The following is a 22,220-nucleotide window of genomic DNA, read 5'->3' as shown; positions in this document are numbered from 1 at the left end:
CTAAGAAGTAAAAACAGCCTGGAGAATTACTAACAGCATTTCCTCATAGGCGGTTAAAAGATGACACATCAAAATGAAGCAAGAAAAACAGAAAAAAACGGACCTTTCAAAAAAGAAAAAACATTCTCTTGGTACTGTATAAAAGAAAAAAAAGAAAGAAAAATATGATACTATATCTAAAAAAGTACATAGTGAGAAAAAAACAATGTTTCTGTCCTTGCCCCCATTGGAGGCTTGCATATGCCTTTAGCAAGACTGTTTGAATCCGTATGCTTGGAAGGAAATGTCTGCTTGAGAAGAACCAGATTGAACTTGAGCCATATTTTGGTGGTCCCATCCAGCTGAGGTGCTCCTCCAGCTCAGGACTTGCAGCCAATACAACTAAAACCAAGAGAAAATCTGAGAGTAATGGTATGTCATGTCCTGGTGTTCCCTGAATGACCTACTGGATGGAAAGGGTTGTGTCACAGGAAGTTGACAGTAGCCCCCAGTCTTTGACTTACAGCAACAGCCATTTCATATGTTTTAAACTGCCCTTCTGCTTTTTGCCCTCAGAAGTTTAGGACTGAGGGATGCTGAACTACAAAAGACTCTTTGCATTGTTAGCATGCTCCCGTACTTGGGGCCCCCACTTCTTTAAAAGTAAAACGGTACCAAGCTCTTGTTGATGATTTCACTTGCAGATCGTTAACTTTAGTTCTGATGTAACTCTGCCAAAAGTTTATTGTGTTCACCAACAGTAACTTTTGAAAATTCTCTTGATTGTTGCTCTAGACTGAAAGTTTGCGTTCCTCCAAAAACTAATTTGTTGAAACCCAATTCCCAGTGTGTCGGTATTAGGAGGTTGGGGCGTTGAAAAGTGATCAGTTCATGAGAGTGAAGCCCTCAAGAAGGGGATTCCTGCCCTTATCTATATTTAAAAAAACAAACAAATACAAACAAAAAAAAAAAACCAGCCCAGAGAGCTCTCTTGACCTTTCTATCATGTAAGGACTCGGTGAGAAGATGGCTATCTATGAGCTATGAAGTGAGTCCTCACCAGACGATGAATCAGCTGGCACCTTGATCTTGGACTCTCCAGCCTCCAGAACCATGAGAAATAAATTCCTGTTGTTTATAAGACACCCAGTCAATGGTATTTCATTATAGCAGCCCAAACGGACAATCTAGTTGGATTCCAAGCTTTTGAAAAAGTAAGGACGACTGCCTTCGTTTCAGGACAGATGAAATAACTCCGAAGGAGCTGGATCAAGGTCACTTGTTTATTTAGGTAGGCACTTGTGGAAACATGCATTTGAAAGGGTATGATACAAAAATAAAGCTGAAATCTCAGGTACTACAGAGGGAAAAGAATAACAAAATCGACTAAAAGTATAAAAGTGTCAAGCTGTGGTACATTTATTGTTTTGTCGAGTGGTATGAGGGTATTAACAAAGGAAAGTCCAAACCTAAAGAAAGGCTTACAGAGTTTATTAGAGTCAAAGCTGAGGGCCAGGCCCAGAAGCAAAATCACAAAGGATTAAGAAAATGCTCCAAAAAGTCGCGGTTTTGTAGCTCACTTTATATATTAAAATCAAAGGGCTAGATGGAAGGAAAGTTACATGAAATCCATTGCTGGTAGATTAAGGAGGCAGGAGAAAGCACAGTGGGGAAATATGTAGGATTGGATAAAAAGTACAAATGAAGAGATGCATACATGTTTTTTTTTACATTGGTGGGTGCAGGATAGTTAACATTTAACATACACAGTTTACAGACTATGCAGGTAAAGGATAACGATGAATGTAGGGGTGCTCTTGGTCCAGTTCCAGGTGTTTTTCTCTCTGGAGGTCTGCAGAAGAGGTCATTCTGACATTTGAAGTATGTTATCTTAGATGCACAAAAGCAATGGACAGGGCTTTTTCAAGGTAAAGACTAATCTATCACATAGGCCTCAGGACATAACTTCTCATTATAACATGCTCAGTTAGGAATTTTTATGATCAGAAAATCCCTGTGGTTACTTTCAGTTACTGAGTTCGTCAGGCCCACCAGGTAGCAATGTGAGTTTGTCAGTCTGCCAGGTAGCCCATTTTTCATTCCCAAGAGCATCACAATAATTCACCTTATTTTCAATGAGCAAGGATGTAAATAAACAACAGCAACAACAACAAAACAAACACCACAAAACATGTTTGAGGTCTAATATAGATAACTACTTACCCATCTCTCTAGGTGAAGCCCTCCTCTCCCCTGGATTCTATCTGCTTTCTTCTTTCCAAGGCCTGTGGCTCCTCCAGTCACCCGACTTCCTGTTTTGGTTTACTTTCTGTGTGAACAGCAGCTGGCCAGAGGATTTTCCCTCTTACGCATCAGGAGAAGGAGAATTTGTTTTATCCTAGCCTGGCAACTCTGATTTCTGGGGTTTTCTTCCAAGCAGTCATAGAGGCTAGGTAACACAGGCCAGGCGGAATTACATGATTTCGACTAAACAACGTCCAAATAGCCAGGAGAAGTAACAGAGCAATGGCAAGTGGCCATTTTCTAGCCCTCAAAGCCTAAGGTGACTCTTAAGTTCACATCATATTGTTTCTCTTAAGCACATTATTCTTCTACAGTGACACAAATCCACTCTGGAACTTTCCTCCAGGTGGAGATAACTAAATTCTGTACGGTCCTGCATCTAACTACTGTCAACTTACGTAGCAGGCATTTTTTCTTACTGTAGTTATGAGAGTCATGATGGCATCAGGTATGGGCCCTAAGACCATCATTAAAGACATGCGCCCTGACGCCCGAATGCCTGGGTTTGAACCACTTCCTCGCTGGGTGACTATGAGTAAGTTATGTGTCCTCTCAGTGCCATAGTTTCCCTCATCTGCAAAATAGTGAAATGTGTTGAGTAAGTTTTGCTGTTACTATTATTGCCTCATGCCCACAAGACTGATGCCCTATTGTGAGGGCAATACCCAGTGCAGCTTCAACCCAGGTCTATGGTGCTATGCCCACCTGTTCTTGGCTACAAATTTGTTAAAAGAATGTCAGCTGGTCCACATTCTCTATCTTTTCATTGTTCTGTCTCTTCCCATAAAGTCTTTCATGTTTCCTCTCTTCTATGCCAACCTGCCCTGAATGGTTTATCCTGAAACAATTAATGTAAAGTCCATTTCTATGAGGTAAATATGATGGATTTCCCTCCAACGGTACCTAGTAGATTCATAGCTCTCTGATCAATAGCTCTCACTCCTTACTTCATGCATCATTCTATTTTGTTTTTAAACAACACATATACAAACTTACCGAGCAACTGTATTACTCATCCATTGCTTTTGGGAATGTGAAATGGCACAGCCGCTCTGGAAAACAAGTTGGGCAGTTTCTGAAAAAAACTAATCCTTGCCCCACCTCCCTCTGGGTTGGAGCAGGATAGCAGGGCAGTGGGGCAGAATCCCAGCACCTCCTACATACCCTTGTTCCCTGTTCTGAAAGAGGACAACAGGACAGTATTTGTGGAGAATTTAGAGGCCCCAGTGCAGGAAGAATTTCTTTATGACATTACTTCAGTTTCTTATAGACCGCGCCATTAACCAACGTGACTAAATGCAAAGACAAAGAAGAAAAGCAGAAGTCTTGCATTTATCTGCTTTGAGCTCCCAGAATCAGAACCATGCCTGTCATACCTCTGCTAAGTGAAATTCATTTATGTGGAATATCAATTAATGCACGCCATCTATTTGGGAGTTCTCCATCTTCTGAATCAACTACCCAAAGTCTTGAGAGCTACGTTAAGACAAATTCACCAGCTATAGGAATGAAGAACTTATGGGCACATCTACCTTTACCAAGCAGTTTTTTCCAATTAATATTGCTGCTTTGCCTCAAGACATACATTTTTTTTTTCTTTCAGAAGATGCAGTGGCATGCATACAATCCAATGCTGCAGCTTCCTGACCATGAAACGACAGTGCCACTTCCTAATGCACATCCCTGTCCTCTCACTATTCATGTTTCAGATCTAGAGGCTGGATCTAATTCTTAGGAATGGATTCACCAATAACCAAATGACTCTGATCTTTACCAGCTAAGTAAACAGGAGGTAAAAGCAAACCAGTAATAGTGATAAAACAGAAAACAATAGAGGAAATGTATTTAGCCCCAAACTCTGAAAGTGGAAGAAAAGACATTAATATTATGTTCAAATAACATATTTATCTACACTGGTTTTAACTCTCTTAAAGGGAAAAAAAAAACACACTATCAGAATTCATCCGACTGATTCCATGGCTTCATGTTTGAAATATATAATAATATGACTTAACTGATTTGATATTCAAATTTGTCTTGAATGACAAAAACTTAAAAATGATAATAATGTATTATTTTTCATTTGTCATGCTCTTTTGACCCAGTGTCAACAAGAAAACACGCTTTAAGTTGTTTATTTTAGTACTGATGACACACTTGCACTAAACTGTAAATCAAAAGTTATACTGAACCCCATGCTTTCCTAGATTGTCACCTATAAACTTCAACTACAAATAGGGTGGGATTAGAACAGGCTGTGGATTTTCTGAAAGAAATCACTACAAATATTTCAGATTTGTGAGTTGTTCCTAATAAAGAATGATAAAACAGGGTTTAGTTAGTTTTCTTTAATGCTTTAAACAACATTTTCTTTGTCTCTGAATATGTTGTTTCTGAGTCTTACTCTCCTGTCCGTTTATTTCATACATAGAAATGACACTGATACAAAAGAAAAGATAACTAACATAGGACTAGTCTTTGGATTATTCCTTTTTGATATGATTGCATATAAACAGAGATATCTGCTTATTTACTTTTCACTTACTAATTGTATTTAATGAAAATTAGTTTGAAAATTACGTCAGTATTTATTATCCACCAGCTTTTAGTAGTAGTAGTAGTAGCAGTATTTATAGTAGTAGTAGTATTTATTATTGGCCAGCTAGGTTTGAGAAGGTATATTTAATGTATTTAAATCTTCATAACTTAATAAACAAGTAAATAGACTATCTCATTAATGTATGATTTAATATTTCTTGTCCAAATCAAATTTCCTATGTAAAATAAATGGGTTATTTGGGAGGGAAACTAATTGTGTAACTACCATACAATCCAGCAGTTGTATTATTCCCAGGCATTGATCCCAAAGAAATGAAGACATATTTACACAAAAACCTGTACATTAATGTTCATAACAGCTTTGTTTTTAATAACCATAAATGGAAAATAATTCACATGTCCTTCAATGAATGGTTAAGCAAGCTGTCTATACCCATTCCATGGAATATTACTCACCAATATAAAGAAATGAACTATTGATACATGTGACAATGTGGATGGATCTTAAGAGCATTGTGCTGAATGACAAAAGACTAATCTCAAAAGCTAACATACCATATGATTCTATTTACACAACATTCCTGAAATGACAAAATTGTAGAAATGGAGAAAAGATTCGTGGTTTCCAGAGATTAAAAAGGGAGTGAGGGTGAGAGAGAACTTGACATGGCTATAAAAGGGCAACATGAAGGATGGGGATGTTTTGTGTCTTGACTCTATAAATAGTAAATCCTGGCTGATATTGTACTATTGTGTTGTGAGATGTTACCACTGGGAGAAATGGGGGAAAGAGTATATATGACCTCTGCATATTAATTCTTACAATTCCATGTGAATCAATTATCTCAAAGTTTAACTTAAAAATAATTGATTTTTTTCTTTGCCCTTTCTATTTTTCCTTTAATTTGTATACATATAGGTTGCATAATATAAACTTAACCAAAAAAAACACTTTCTTATTATTATATTGTACATTCCACTACATATGTAAAATAGTCTCCTTTTACAAAAGTAGTGGGGATGTGAGTGGAGATGTGATATCTTTTAAGCTGAGCACCTTTTAAGCTGGGCACCTTTGTTATATTTAGAATATAAATATAAAAAATATATAAAAAATAAAAAAAAAAACACACACAGATTTCCTTTGATAGTTTTGGCCTAACTTTTGGTTTCATTGTTCAAAGTTCCTCTATCCTTTCTCATATTTTTAACTTTTTTGTCATTTATTTTAATAGTACTTGCAAAATCATAAAATGAGGAGGGTACAAAGTTAGTTTCCAATCAAGCATCGTTAAAACACACCGCTATCCACCGCAGCGAGTATTGAAAGCAGCGTGTTGGGAATGGGAACAAAAAGTTCTCTCACCAGAAAGCTTGTAATCTGTGTTCACCTTGAACTCTCAACAGTCAACAGCGCGGGTAACAGTAATAGACGGGCAGTCCTGAGCCACACACCCAGACGCTGGTACCAGAGGTGAAAGCCCGACTGCCACGCCCGGCTGGAAGCTGCCGGCCAGTCCTGCGGTGTTTTAATAGCGGCGCCGCGTGGCAGCGGTGGGAACTGCAGGCGTTCAGCGTATCTTGGGTCACCCGGCCCAGGAGGGGGGCCCCGCACCCACGGAAGAAAAGTAGTGAGGTGGGACCAGGTGATTTAAGCACTGAAGAGGCGTTAGGGCAATACGGGCCTGGATCTGTTCTGCACCTAACACGAATTCAGCCGGCCAGGGTCATCATACTCCTTCCTGGCGTCGCTCTGGGAAGCAGGGGAGGGGTGAGAGGCCACTTGAGCTCCCAGAGCACTGGACAACCCATTGGAGGACTCATGACAAAGGGACTGGTGGGGAGAAGGAGAATGAAGAGTTCAGGGGATTTGTGAATGTTCAATTTTGGCAATGAATGCCAGTCTTCCAAAATGGTTGTACTTCCTGTTGCTCTTCCTCATCCCCAGCCTTGGCTCTGTCATCCTTTTTTTTTTTTTCTCTCATCGTGTAAAAGGGCACCACATCACGGTTTAATCTGCCCCTTCAGAATCTGGTTTGCGCCTAATCTTCCCCATCTCACTAAGAGGCACTGCCATCCACCCATACCTTCATGCCAAAACCTAGGAGTCACCCTAATTTCTTCTCCTCTTCTCCCTCCACGCCAGCAAGTCCTATTTGTTCCACTTCCAAACACACCCTTTGCTCTCCATCTCCACCCCCACCTCCCTGATCCAAACCCCTGTCTCTCTCACAGCTTCCAACGATCTCCCTCCAACCCTGCTACATCACATCCCCATTCACATCCACAGGAAGACACAATGACCTTCCTGAAATATCAATCAAAGTCTGGCGTCCCTCCACTTCCCCAACCTTCTCTGCTTACTAGACTCCAAGCATGTGGTCCACTGTGTCATTTTTGACCATGTCAGGCCCTTTTGTCTGCTCTCCCCTCAGAATGGCTGCCTCACTCTCACATTTCAGATCTTTGTACCAAAGTCCCACCTCCATGGAGAAGCTTTGTCTTTATCTTAAGACCCCACACTTAACCAACCCCAGACAGTTCCTCTCTCACTTCACCGTGTTGTTTTCCTTCCTAGCATCTCTGTGAGATAATTAGAAATTCTGGTATTTATCTATTGTTTGTGCCTTCCACTGGAATATAAGTTAGATTAAAAAAGAAAAAGGCAGAGATTGTGTTTATCTTCATCACAGCGAAATCCCCAGCACCTACCACAGTGTCAGTTCAGAGAAGGCATTCAATAAATATTTTTGAATACGTAAGTAGATAAAACTATTTCTTCTATTTTTTTAAAAAAGGTAAATGTGTCTACTACACCACAAAAATGGATCAGGAGGTATGCAAGTTGCACAACAGAAATTCTCTCACTTCAAACAATAGCATGGATTTTACAGGAAGTTGGAGAAACCCTTTCCCTATCATATAACAAGCACTCCTGTGAGGTCACCTGTTCTAGGAATGGATGCTAATAGGAATATGTTTAAAAAACAAAAACAAACAAAAAACAAATGGTAGAACTGACACAGAGACATTAAGGGAAATGAACAATGTTATACCAAGCACTAATTATAAATCCAGGATCATAATTGAAAGCATGTTACAAAAATGAAAGTCTCAAGTAATGTTATTCTTGTACCTTCCATACAAACAAAATTTTTAGAAGAGCTGAGGGCCAGGAAATGATAGAGTTTTTACATGGTAGGTAGGAATTGTGCCTTTCAACAAGAAAATCTCAGGACACAGATAAGGCATATATTTTACAAACTGAATTTATAGTTATTGGTCTACAAATACTGAATCATCTTTATATTATTTTAACCATATCAATTATTTCCCTTAAGCATATAATTTCTTACCCTGTTAATATAAAAAGGTACATTCACAGAATCAGTGTATTTAGAATGGAAAGTAAACAGAGGAAACAGCAGACCCAGAGTCAATAACATCTTAAGGCTCAGTTTGATCACTTAAAAACACAAACTTTTTCTGATTTTCAACTACTCCTCTGAACTGAATGCTTCTAATCTGGCTTGTTCCGCAAGCCAGATTTGAAGGGCAATAGTGAATGTGGCACAACACTGATCATCCAAAAACATGTGGACACTTCCAGGATGCTGGTGTAGGGCTCAAGGAATTCTGTGCAGAAAGTTAAGAAAACTTTTCACTTTGCCACTTTAATGTTCAAGGCAAGGCACCTCCATCTCCAAACCTTGTATCAATCCTAGATACTCAAGGCTGGATTTCATCAGACAAGAGAGCAGTTCGTTCCTCCTCTGTGCCAAGGGTATTTGGAACTTTCACTCTATATGGAAGACAAGAAAAGAAGAACCTCAACATTTCTCACCTTAAAAAAAACTCAGTACCTACATCTCTACCCAACTATCTCTTTAAATGTGTCTACTAAGTCCTGAGGCTCAGAGTGCCCAGAAATCTGATGACTGGAAGAGTAGAGGTAAATGGTACTTCTTTTTCATTCCCACAGGCCATCTTTTAAAGGAAGAGAAAAGCTCAAGAGTTGACCATACCTTCTTCTCCTTGAGTACTCCAGTAGATAAAACAAGCCCATCATTAATCCCTTTTAACACAATTAAAGGTACTGGTTAGTGTCAATTCTCCAAGTCACATTTCTCTACAAGTGTAAGGAAAATAAACATAAAAGACTGATTACTCACACTTGTCAGAGCCCACAGACCTTGTATAGCTGCTGCCCATTCAAAACCAATTTTCTCATACAGAAATCCACCCAGTGTTGGTCCTACAATAGCACTAAGAATGGAAAGAGGAAAAGGTATTAAGTAGTGCAAAAAAAAGTTCCTTCCTAAAGGCTGCATGATCCCTCAGTCATTGGTCTTCAATAATTTGGAACTATAAGTACTAAATAAAAATGGCAATTCTTGGACATAGCATTGGGTATAAGAAAATCATTCAACCTAATAATGATGATGCTTAAGTTTTTAAACAACTGGAAAATTGTAACGACTTTTAAAAAGTGGGTGCCTGATACGAAAAGATGACAAGCATTCAAAAGGATCTTTATATTATTCTCTCTACTCTTCTCAGTATTTGCATGAAAAATAACAATTCAGTACATACGAGTATTTATGGGTATCTACATTGTCAGCATACCGTTACCTCTGGTATAGCAGAAAGTGAACAATAAGTAAACAAAGGAATACTTTTTAAAAACTGAGAGATGCTGATAAAGGAACTTAAAACTATCATTGTTATAAGACAGAGTATATGGGGCCAGTTTGATTAGATGGTAAAACTGCTGGGGTAACCAATGATCTCGGAGTCAGAGGGTGTAGGTTAAAAGTCTGGTTTTGCCTGAAATGAATTATGCGCCTTCAGACAACTCATCTGTCTCAGTGTCTCAACTTCCTCATCTGTAAAATAGGGATGACATGTTCCATCTTGCAGGTGTGAACGGAATGAATGGCTACTCACCCAACTGACCACATTGCACTGAACAGACCTGACACCAGTGCCAGAGTACTTAATCCTTCTTCAAATCCATTTTCACTGCAAAGAGAGACAAGAGGTATCTGTGATTAAAAGGGAAAACTGCTTGAAAGAAAAGAGTTATGTATCACAGATTTAAGATAAACCGGGGATAATCTGGACAAAACCAATAGCAAGAACACTCCATTCCTAAGATTAAAAACTAATCTAATTTGAAGTAATTTTCATACCGATGTTTACTTCATGGTTTTCTAAAAATAATTGTATTGCATATATAAGAAATGATATCAAGAAGCACAACCCATGTGCACTAAATGCTCAGAAAAATATATAACTTACAAAGAAATTATTAAAATGAGAAAAACAAATAAAGAGAACAATGGGCAACTTTCAGGAAATACAGGGGTAGTTCCTTATTTCTGTGAGAGTTGTTGAATTGACACAACCTAATTACCAACATTCTCCTTGGAGTTCACTTTGAATTGAACTTCCTCAAGTTTATTTTGTGTTCTTCATCACTATGCCCATTAAACAAAAGACCGATGGCCAAGAGACAAATGCCTGGTGTGATATTATGATTTATAGTAAGAAAAATATATTTGGTCTTAGTTTCCATTTCTGGCACAGAGCTCCTAAAACCCTTGAAATTTCCTAACTGATGAAAGCAATAAAAGTCTTTTGTTATATTAATGAGGTGACTTTTGGAAAACACCTGTTACCACAGGCAGAAAGAACAGGGTATGCTGGGAAAAAGAGGGGAGGAAGGGAAGAATAGAGGAGGAGGAGATAGGTCATTTTTAAGAAAAGGTGCAGCTACAGTTCATTGTAATAAGAGTATAATACTATTAGTGTTGTGGGCAGGGAAAAATCTCTAGTCCCTGCGTGGAAAAACCTCCACCTCCTGTGTGATCATGCCAGTTCCAACAGGGCCAAATAAAAACAAGGGAATCCCAGGTCCCCACAGGAAGGAGTGGTCAGCAAAGACCAGCCCTTGGAATGCCTGCAACACCATCCCTGAATATTTTGTGCCCTCATTCGAATATAATCCTAAATTTCTTTGTTCTTTGGTGCAGTTGCCAGTTTTCCTGGCCTGCCCATGCCCATCATTTTGGGAGTGTAGTCTCTTTCTTTCTTTTGATAAATTCTCTGCTTGTTTGGTTGTGTTCACATGGTTTACTTCTACATCCTGGAATGCCTTCCTGCAATGATATAAGAACCCTTTCATTCTCCTGTAACACACCTAACGATGGGGGCTATTGGCCAGGAGAGCTGTTATTAGAGGATTGAAACTTTCAGCGCGCGCGCACACACACACACACACACACACACACACACCCTTCCCCACACTGCCCACTTCCTGGGAGACGGGAGGGGCTGGAGGTTGAATCAAATACCAGTGGCCAATGATTTAATTATTCATGCCTATGTAATGAAGCCTCCATAAAAACCCAAAAGGACAGGGTTCTGGTTGGCGAACCAGATGTTTACACAAACCACTGTGCAGGGCCCCAAACTCCAGGAAGACAGAGGCTCCTTTGTTCAGGGCCTCACCCCAGGTATGTCTTCATGTGGCTGTTCATTCTTACCCTTTATTATCCTTTGTAATAAACTGTAATCTAGTGAGTAAACTGGTTTCCTAAGTTCCGTGAGCTGCTCTAGCAAATTAATCAAACCCAAGCAAGGGGGCGTGGGAACCTCTGATTTAAAGCCAGTCGGTCAGGAGTACAGGTGATAACCTGGACTCGTGGGGACCGTCTTGTGGGACTGAGCCCCTAACCTGTAAAATCTGATGGTAGCTCTGGGTTGACAGTGTCAGAACTGAGTTGAATTGTAGGACATCTGGCTGGTGTGAGAGAATGGCGTGGTGGTATGGAAACCCCACTCATTCGAATTGGTCCTAGAGTCATTTTACCTGGTTACTCTATGCTCTTGCATGGACTTCCTCCATGGGACAAAAACAATGCTGATGCTTTTCCATTTTGCTTTGGCTTTTTAAAAGTATATCTGTACAGGGGCATAAACCAAGCAAAGATTCTACCCACAATCCTTTTTTACCTATTACTGTGTTAATACTACTCTATATTATCATTTATATCATTACATTATTGCACAGACTATTTATATCACAATAGTATGTGACACGAAATCATGAAGGTTTAGTATTGTGAAAAAAATATCCAACATCCTACAAAACTGAGAAATTCAAGAAAGCCTGTGATGTTCACTGCTATTCAAAATACAGCTCTTCAAGAAATGAAAGTAACTTACTATGCACAATTGAGAATCTCCGGAAAAGTTGGAATTATACTCATGCCAGCAGAGATGCCATTTATGACTAATATCAGCACCAACAGCCAAAGCTGACTGAAAAAAGAGTTTTGGAGAAAAATAAATTAGCATTTTAAGAGACACAAAGCTTCATACTATGGAGGGCAGGCAGGATCAGAGAAGTTCCTTTCACAGGTTCGAGGCCTACTCTCATTCTTATTTCCCATCTGATCCCATTTCATTCTGCGACAGCATCCTTGAGTTCCTCATATTTGGGGTGGGGTCAGTTCATCCTGATATCTCAAAGTCTTTGGTCACATATCGCACATGCCTGGAGTCAGCCTGTCTTTTTATCACCATACAAAATCCTTCCAAAATTGGTGACAATGCCAATGCTAACATTCCTCCAATTGACTCAAAAATGGCATAGAAAGAAAGTGGTAAGTGACAGGAAACTAACATGTGTACCATGTCGGGCATGATGCCAGTTACTGAACGTCCATTACCCTGAATCCTTGCAGCACCTGTGTGATTTTTAAAACTAATTACAGCAGACAATTTAGCTGATAAAAACACTATTTAACACTGTGAAGTGGATAATCTCCTTTTGGAGAACTGCAAGATAGAGCGGAAGGCAGGAAACTTTCATAGGATAAAGAGTAAACAACGAGGAAGAGGAAAAAATATGTATCTGATTGGCTGGGGCGACACTGCCAGCTCTGTTTGGGGTGAAAAGGCCCAGGGCTGGCTTGGTGTTCGGGTTTGGCTGACTGGATAGACTGCATTTCTGGTCAAGGACAGCATTTACAGGTAATACAGGGAAGGGGCATGAGGACTATTTGTTTACAAAAGAAGAACTGGGAGGAGAGCTCAGGCAGACGTTAATCAGTCACACAGAACAGACCTTCCAAAGGCTACTGAGTAAAGAGATTCCATTGTAATGGCCATTCTTATAATTAAACCTATTACACAGTAGCCACAGGCTGTACCTTACAAAGGGCAAAGGTAAATCTGCCCCTATTCTTCTTGTACCTCGCACAAGTTTTCCATGGAAACAAGAAACACATATAAACCCTACCCCAACAGAAGAGGGGGTGTTTTTCTCTCACTAGTGACTACAGACCGCCACTCTGAGGGGTGGCCTTTCCTTTCCTTCTTACTCTCTGTTAAATAAACTGACTTTCACTTTAAACTCTTTGTTGGTTCATGTCTGAATTCTTTCCTATGTGAAACATAGAATCTTCTTGGCCCAGGGCTTGAGTCCCCACTTCAGAGGATTTGCTCTGACAGTATTATAGGGACACAAAAGTTATCTAAGGTTTGTTTGGCTGACGTGGCACCCCAGGCAGGAGCAGCTTCTTGCGCCTAGAAAGTTATTTCAACAGTATTATTATCAACTCTCTCGTAGATTTAAAAAAAGAAGAAGAAAAGAAAAAAAAAAACCTGAGGTGCTTGGAAATTATGTGATTTACCCAAGTTCACACGTCTAGTAAATGACAAAGCCAGGATGTAAACCTAAATCTGAAGGACTCTGAAACCCTTTCTCTTTCCATATTGTGCTTTATCCCAGAAGTACTTGAAAATGTCTAAGAAGCTTAATATATTTAGCAAATAAATTATGTTAAGCAAGCTTTAATGAGCAGCTACCACATGCTAAGGATGATAAAGAAAAAAGAAATTGGCCTCTGCTTCAAGAAGTGAGGAAGAGGACTAGTAAAAACCAAACATCTTCTAAGAACTATCAACTAAAGGCAGGTGGCAACAACGCTGTTTTAAAAATAAAGTACAAAGAAATGTGCCATTGAAACACGAAGGAAGAATAAGCACATTTCTCATTTGATACACATTTATGCATTCCTGGTTGCCTGTACCACTGCCAGCTTGCAATATGGTAAAATACTGTCAGTCTAACAAACAATTCAATATAATCCTAAATCAAATTAATTACTTCAATAATAAGGCTCAAAATACTAAGCCATACCAGTGTTACACTAAAATTAAAAAAAAAAAAAAAAATCCCTAATGCTAGTCAGCGAAAAATACAGAAGAAGAAAAACAATTACCTTTTGATGTGCAAGACTGGGACAGGTCCTAACAGCATGTAGCACCCTGCTGTGATTAAGTTCCCCCAAACCAGAAACCATTTTCTTAGATGCTGGTAAAGAAAGGGACAAAAGAAACTCTTAGAACCCTCTGTAATCAAAGAATATAAAAAAATCCCCGATGAACATAAATCATGATCTTTAAAGAATCCAAATATATTGAGGAAAACAAATGTTTACATTTAAAATATGTAGATGGTAAACACAACAAAAGCAAGGACAATGTACTCCAAGATAGGGACTGCAAAAGGAGTCCTTGGGAAGAGAGTGCATTGAGGAGTTTGCACATGATGAACTCTTTCAAATAGAACAATTTCAAAAGCAGTCATTGCGAGGAACGAGTAGGTAAAACACCTAGAAAACTCACATTATTAAAAAAGTACCCAATCAAATTATTCCTTATAAACTACAAGGATGCAGGCTGACAATTATAGGTGCACAGGCTGCTCAGTCATATAAGACTACGTCTTAAAACCACGTTCCAAACACTGTTTAAGACACTTGCTTTTTGTTACCTGGGTAACTTAGTAATCTCCATGTACTGTAGGTCTTGATAAATTTCTATGCAAATGTAACGAAGAAAGGAAATGCTAAAAATAAGCACAAAAGCCATAGAAACTTGGGACTTGGCTAGCAGTACTCGTTCTGTTTACTAGTCATCTGGACTGAACAGCATAGCCCTGGTTAGAGGAGAACTGAAGGGCATTTCTGTCAGGATGGCTTGTGGAACAACCAACGCATGCTGACGTGGTCGATCCTTTCCCTCTCACAGAAAGCTAGATTATCTTAATTCTCAATTTGATCAAGTCCTAATCACCTCTGGACTCTGTCCTATTTATTAAAGTCAACCTTTTTTTTTTTTTTTTTTTTTTTTGCATCAAGAGAGCTTTTTCCTTTAGAAAGTCTAATCCAGTAGTTTTTCAACAGTTTTAACACAGGATTCCTCTTTTCCCAGGTGAAGCAATTCACAGTGAATATGCTCAGGGTGATGGCACATTGAAAGTCACTGGAACCTACAGTAGTACCTCTCCATTAGCTCAAAAAATTGAATAAATTAGAACTTCAATGTTCTTACCATCCCCCCCAAAAAAAGATAAATAGGTGGGGTGATGGATATGTTCATTAAGTAGATGGACGGAATCCTTTCACGATATAGTATATCTATCTCAAATCACCATGGTGTACACTTTAAATATCTTACAATCTTTCAACAATACTTCAATAAAGCTGAAATTTAAAAAAGATGAATATGTCCATTCTAATCAATGGACCTCTAGAGTTCTAGAGGTACAAACGGAAAAACCACTGGCCTAAATATACAAAAGCATGCTAAATATAAATTAAGTGTACATACTGGCATTTTATCACTTAGTAGACCAAAGAGTGGTGAAGAAATGGCATAGGACAGCGCCAAACCCAGGAAGACCAGTCCCACATGTCCAGCTGGTAAATTAAACTGTAAAAGAAATTCTGTATTAAAGTTACATTTTTAAAATAAGTATCTATTTTCTGTCTACTCTTTCTTCAATTCTTATCTACCATGAGTCTACTAATTACACTCAGCATCCTTCCTAATTTTTTAATCTTACTTTTACAAATGGTTGCTTTTTCTCTATAAGGGAAAAAAAAAACCTAACCAGAGGTCAGAAGTCCTAGATCTTTTGCTTTGTAGCATTTGACATAATTTTGCTTCTATGAATCACAGCTTTTTACTTGTAAACCAGTGCTTGCAAACTTTTGTGTGCATAAATACCTGGAGAACTTGTTAAAAGAGGTTCTTGGAAACTAGCCCTAGAATTTCTGATTCAAAAAGTCTGGGCTGGGCCTGAGAATATGCATTTCTAACAAGCAAGCGGGTAATACTGTCCACAGATTGAGTGAACATTAGTATAAAAAACATTGATGACATTATCTGTTCTATCCATCTCAAAGGAATATTAATCCCTAATCAAAGAATCCAATGCTATGTCACATTGTGTAAACCTTTGGAAACAGTTAGCTACCACATAACTCTGATACTGTCACTTACCGTCAAGATGATAAAAATGCCTTTGATATCTGAGTTGTTCTAATTTTCCTTAATTTCCTTAACTAAGGCCATGGGATTTCTTTATGAGTCAGTATACATTTTAACAAGTTTATGACAAATATTAATTCATGCTCAAAATTAACCCTAATTAATCCTAATACACTTTATTGCATTATTAATAATCTTTTTCAAAAATATCTAAGCACAATTTTCTATGACACCAAACTTTTAGAATTCAGTATTTATTTTTCAGCTCTAAACAATGGAGAAGTTCTTGGTTCCTCTCTTCCATCCCAGACCAATATAGTCCATAGTCATTCAATTATATGCAATAGCCTAAAAAGTAAGTGGACTCAGAGGGGATCTGGTAGAAAAGAAGGATACCTTCCATTCAATGAGCCAATGAGTATCCCAAACTCCCAACTGGAATTAAAACAAATAGACGAAAAGTGTCCTTATTAAGCATCCGGGATGATACACAAGCCAAACCTATGATGATTTGAGTTTGGCCTTGGAAAGAAGAAGACCAATGGTGGGACCACTTAGTGAAAAGTTTCTTTCATTTACACTGAATCAGACCCCTAGTGATAGGGACATCACAGAGGAAGGTACAAGCTACCTCAGTGTGCTGTTCCCACTCAGTCCCCTTCTCCCAGCCACTCAGAGAACTTTCCACAAAGCAGGGCCCAAGAGCAAGTAATTATGTCCACCTTTAACAATGCAGAGTTCTTTAGCAATCAAGCGACTTACCTTCTGCAAAACAAAGAGAGACAGCGTAGGATCCAGGAAGCCAAAACAAGCGCTGAGCGAGTTGATGACAAAGGAGATAAGGGCAACCTTGGGGAGAGTGATGAGTTTCCAGAATGAGTGTTTACCTGGATTAGACTCTTCCGGGTAAAAATGAAAAAAAAAAAAAATAGAGTAATTAAAATCACTTAACTTTATCATTTAATCTGTTTTGAAAAGTAAAATTAGTAAGGCCATCTTTACCTGGTACTCAAAATAACTGCACCTCTGAGAGTGCCTAAAATTGTATATTACTTATATTTGCATATAAGTTATTCAAACCTAGAGGCCATATTCAGTTTTCTTAAAAAATAATGTCTCACATTCAAAGAAATCAACCAGAATCTGAGTGTGAGGAAAAGAAGAGGTCTTAGGTTATAGGTTATAATCCAGAAAGGGAGACCTTCCCCAGGCGGAATAGAGAATATGTACTTTAATTTGGTGCATGAAAAAAGCCAGAAGCTTTATCAAGGAACAATGAGTGAGTACTGAAGAAGAACCTCAGTTAGTCAAAGAACACAGGATGATTTGTTTTTTCCTGCTGGCAAAGAAAACACTGGATTGAAAGCAGTGCTACTGAATCATGTAAATTACACTTAGCAGTCAAGGTCAGCTGAGCACCAAACTACCTTCCACTATTCCCCCAACTTCCTCACTGTTCCCAGCACCAGGCATAGTTGTTTCCATGCCTCCAGTCATAGTCTAGGACTCCTTTCTTTTTTCCCTGCTAATTTTTCAAATTCTATACACTCTGTAAATTCTGGCTCTGACCCTAATTATTCCACACATTTTATCTTTCTCTGGTTTCCTGCTGAACTTCAAGTCTATACCACATATTTTAGCACCTAAACTATATTTCATTTTACATTGTTTACTATTTTTCAGTGGCTTTCCTATTTTCCAATTAATTTAGTGAACAGCATCTTTGCTGAGCCAGGTACCATGCAAAATGCAGAGAACAAAACCTAGACCTTGTCCTCAGAGAGAAGTTACAGTAAGATGTAGAGAGAGCCAGGAAGGTACCTATTGGAGCACGTAAAAGTTTCCATTAAAAAAAAAACCAAAAAAACAAGAAATGCTGTATAGGAGAAAAGGCTTTCCAAAAGTGATATCTAAGTGGGTGTCTAAAAGATGAGTTTGACATAGGCAAATAAAGGAGAAAGAAAGAATAATCCAGGCATATTGTTCCAGGAATGGCACATTCCAAGGAATGAGGAAAAACTATTGTGTTTGAGGGAGTGAAAATAGAGAAGCAAAGCTGGAGGATGGAGCTTGGGGTAGAGACACCTATGTAATGGGGGAGATCAGACTGCAGAATAACATACTGATCAGATTATGCAGGACTTTCTAAACTATGCTAAGAAACCTGAGCAATCACTAAGGGTTTCACACAGAAATGACATTCAGGTCTGGGGTTTAAAGGGACCTCTCTGTGGCCTCGTGGAGAACAGAGACAAGAGCCTGTTGCAGCGATCCAGGCCAGAGGTGATATTGGTCGAGTTTGGACGAGGAAGCTCTTTGCGAGTCAGGATCAGCACGCCTATATCCCCATTTCTTCTCTAGTACACACCATGGTTTATTACCAGCAAATTCCAGTTGAATAATGATCCAGTACGGAGCAAAGTACAAAAAAAGCACAAAGAGTGGTCCAACTATTTTAAGTGCTGTATTTAGGCTTTGTCAGGATACGAGGGATAAAGTGCAACCGTGGTGTTAGTTTCTTGATTTTCAGTCACATTTTCAACCATAAACCAAATCACAGCACAGCTCAGGACGGTCCACTACAGGAACAGCAGCGTGTAATGGGACTTAGGAAGAGAACAAACACCACCGTGTGGCGCAGTGGGGTAGTGCCACGAGAGACGCGGGGGTGGACTTTGCATTGTATGTTAAAGATGTTTATTAGTCCCCTTTAAGATATGTTACAAAAGATCAACTTTAATAACTTACGTTTATTGTGCATATAAAAGGTATTATGGATTTATGGTGTAAGACAAGGTATTATGGCATAAATGTTCCCCTTCTCTAAATCCAAAGTGGAAAAGGGGGTTATCAAAATAATACATAAAAATGTCCATGAAAACAAACACATACTAAATTTAATTAAGCTGTTGAAAAAGCTTAAGTAATAAAAACTTAGGGTGATATCTGCTTCAAGAGACACATGGCAGAATCGCCTGGAGAGCTTTTCCAAACTACTCAGGTACTCTCTCTGCTCCCCGCAATCTGATATACTCTTCTAAGAGGGATGTGGCTCCATGGTTGGTAATGCCTGCCAAATAAGCTACTGGTAAAGATGGGGAAGTGGGGAAGGATGTGGGGTATCCCCCAGGTGTGAGGGGGGCAGGAAAAATACTGAGCACTGCAGCACAACTTACTCAGCATTTAGTCCAATGATTGAGAACGTTCAGAAAAATTTCCCAAAAGAGGTAATACAAATTAAGTTTTGAAGGGTATGTACGAGTTAGGTAGTTGGAGGGGGAAATATTCCAGCTCATGTGACTCCTCTGCTAAAATCTAAGAACAGCACTTAATGGCTTTCAGAAAAAAGCTCATATTTTATAAATTTAGGGATTTTCAATAAGAGCATTAACGTCCATGACTGTGTTTTAAAAACATTTCTTTAGAGCAGTACAGAAAAAGGGACTTGGAGAGCAGATATAAAGGATGAGGGAGAGGTCAGAACCAAAGCTGACGTAGCCATCCAAAGCTAAAGCCACATTGTCCATGGGTCTAGAAGGAGGTAAAGGAGTGGAGTAGAACACGAAATTCTGCCAATATCATCAAAATAAAGGATTTAATTTTCTAGCTTCTACTTACAAGCCCTCCTAAACAATAATTTTAGAAAGCACTCCTTAATGGCAACATTTAGATCAGTATTTACAGCTTTAAGATGATCAATCTTAGATATTTTTACACCAGTTTTTTCCATTCAATCTCACTAAGATCTTTCTATACATAAACAGCAAGTTTGTCAAACCATTTTGTTCATAAAAATATATATATAGTTAGCTGGGCCTTTGTTAAGTTCAGTGAAGATGCAGGGAAATTTTAATTGAGGAATAGCAGAAATGAAGAGAAATAAGTACCAAGCAACTAGGCTGATGGCAATGAGAGGGGGCTGCAAAATACACCAATCTGTGGAGGTAAGGGGAGGAAATCAGAAGAGCAGGCTGGGACTCCAGGATAACAGATGTTGGGGCCAGCCCAGCACCTAATCACAGATGTTCTAAATACTATGTCCTACCATTAGTTCGTAAGCAAAATCTTTTTTCCTTAAATGGTGTGGTAAAGCGCTCACAAACTCTTTCCCCCTGCTGCATAAGAATCTGACCCGGTGTCAGTTTCTTAATCATCAGCCAAGTGCTCATCTTTGAAGCAAGTCTGAGCACTGCTCGGAATGCAGGCCTATAGAATAGCTCCTTGTTAAGGTGTTACGGGCATTAGAAAGAGGACAGGCATCGTCGTGTTTCAGGGTGATGGTGCCCCTATAGCAACCATCTCTAGCTCTCTCGTCTCCAGTGAACTCTCTAGCTCTATTCCCCTAGTAATCTGATAAGGGTAAAATGCCAAGCACGTTAGTCGGCCATCTTGCTCATAATAAAAATGATCCTGACCTGGTAAATTTCATCTGTACAGAAGGAACTACAAGCAAACCACAAACACCGAATGGAGTATTTGTGCGTCCCTGAGCGTGCTGCCTTGCTCCCCCTACGTCCTTCGTGGAGACCCTGGCAGCTATGCCCATGGAGTCATTACAGAATAGGTTAACACCCATGGGGCATGAAGCTTTGAAGCCGGGATGACTTTCATTACTGCCTGATGTGGCCCTGTGTCCTTGCACCTAGGGTGTATTACACATACAGCTACAAGGGCTTCTGGGGAGGAAGCTGTGACTTTGCCCTCCTGTCTTATATAGCCTTGCAAGAAGGTTGGTGCCATATGTGGTGCGTGGTAACTTGTCATTCTGAATATTTAATTACGTCCAAGATTACTTCCAGTTGGCACTGCATGTGGCGACGTTTTATGATCAGAAATGAAACATTTGCTTGTCTAAAGGTCAGAAAGAATTTATGATACATAGAAATTCTTATAAACTTACTACATATAAACATCTATAGCAACGTTTCTAAAAAGAGAATCAGTTATTTCACAGTGCTCTTCAAATCTATTATTGATTATGTAAAATAAAAATGAGTATATGTTAAATTGGTCTCCAACAAAGGCATACAAATACTTAAAGAATCTTAAAATGAATAATAAATGTGGTCTTACCATAATTAGGTAGAATACACATGTTGAGTGGTACCATCAGCAAAGTTATGCAGCCCAGAAAAATAAAAGGCACCTCATAGCCAAAGGATTGATACAACAAGCCGCCTAGAGGAGGCCCTAGCACGAGTCCTAGTCCAGAAAATATCTCAAGACTTCCCTAAAAATGGGGAAAAAAGAACTGAGTTAATATATTTTGTTTGAAAAATTAACAAATAAAAATTTAATGGGCACTATCTGAAAACAGTTCTATGCATCTCACAATTTACACACACACACACACACACACACACACACACTTGCCAAGACAGACCCAAAATTTAAACATACATATTGAAATCATATAAGTACTAAAAAAATAAAATATGGAGTTTTTTATTTTTTAATTCCTATGGTGGGGAAGGTTTTCTAATTATGATACAAAAACTCAGGAAACACAAAAGAAAAGATTGATAAATCTGATTACATGAAAATAGGAAAAACAATGTATGGCAAAACACATCAAAAGACAAATGAAGAATAGAGAAAAAATAGTGATGAAGGACTAATTTCCCAAATATATCAAGAGATACATTTTAGCAATGCGGAAAAAAAAAAGAAAAACTTAATAGGAAAATGGTCAAATGCTATAAATTGACTGTTGACACATAAAACGAAATACAAAGCTCTTAGGCATATAATATAAAAAGAAGCTCACTCTCACTTTTAAACAAAATTAACTTTTAAAGCATAAGATACCAAGATTCACCTATCACCCATCAAACTCTTTATGCTGCCAAGAATGTGAGGAAAGAAGCACTTTTGTGCATTGCTGGTGAGTGAATAATGAAGGGCAATTTGGCAAACTGATGACTATAAATGCACACATTCTCTGACCAAGAATGCCACTTCTGGGAGATTACAGGGATAGATATAAAGATGTGATATGGTATACGCGTATGTACAAGCTTATGTCTGAA

General features: G+C 38.7%; 1 protein-coding gene across 7 annotated transcripts in view; it reads right to left on the bottom strand.

The window, feature by feature from the left end:
* Positions 1-6,072: 6,072 nt before the first annotated feature.
* Positions 6,073-22,220, bottom strand: part of SLC18B1 (solute carrier family 18 member B1) — a 33,804-nt gene continuing 17,656 nt past the window's right edge. For 5 of the 7 annotated variants that reach the window (XM_081034903.1, XM_081034905.1, XM_081034904.1 and 2 more), the window contains 9 exons: positions 21,265-21,421; positions 16,954-17,090; positions 15,529-15,630; positions 14,136-14,227; positions 12,073-12,168; positions 9,790-9,864; positions 9,015-9,108; positions 8,868-8,917; positions 6,073-8,644 (listed from right to left, as the gene is read on the bottom strand). In XM_081034903.1, the coding sequence (XP_080891029.1) occupies positions 8,572-8,644; positions 8,868-8,917; positions 9,015-9,108; positions 9,790-9,864; positions 12,073-12,168; positions 14,136-14,227; positions 15,529-15,630; positions 16,954-17,090; positions 21,265-21,421 (876 nt within the window). In that variant the 3' untranslated portion in view covers positions 6,073-8,571. Of the gene's footprint in view, positions 8,645-8,867; positions 8,972-9,014; positions 9,109-9,789; positions 9,865-12,072; positions 12,169-14,135; positions 14,228-15,528; positions 15,631-16,953; positions 17,091-21,264; positions 21,422-22,220 lie in introns of all 7 variants that reach the window. The other 2 variants (XM_081034902.1, XR_013992344.1) reach the window with 2 other exon arrangements.

This window comes from Rhinolophus hipposideros (genome assembly GCF_964194185.1).
Source record: "Rhinolophus hipposideros genome assembly, chromosome: 3".
Lineage (NCBI taxonomy): Eukaryota > Metazoa > Chordata > Mammalia > Chiroptera > Rhinolophidae > Rhinolophus > Rhinolophus hipposideros.
Note: the sequence above shows the minus strand (reverse complement) of the source record. Positions and strands in the feature narration are given on the sequence as shown.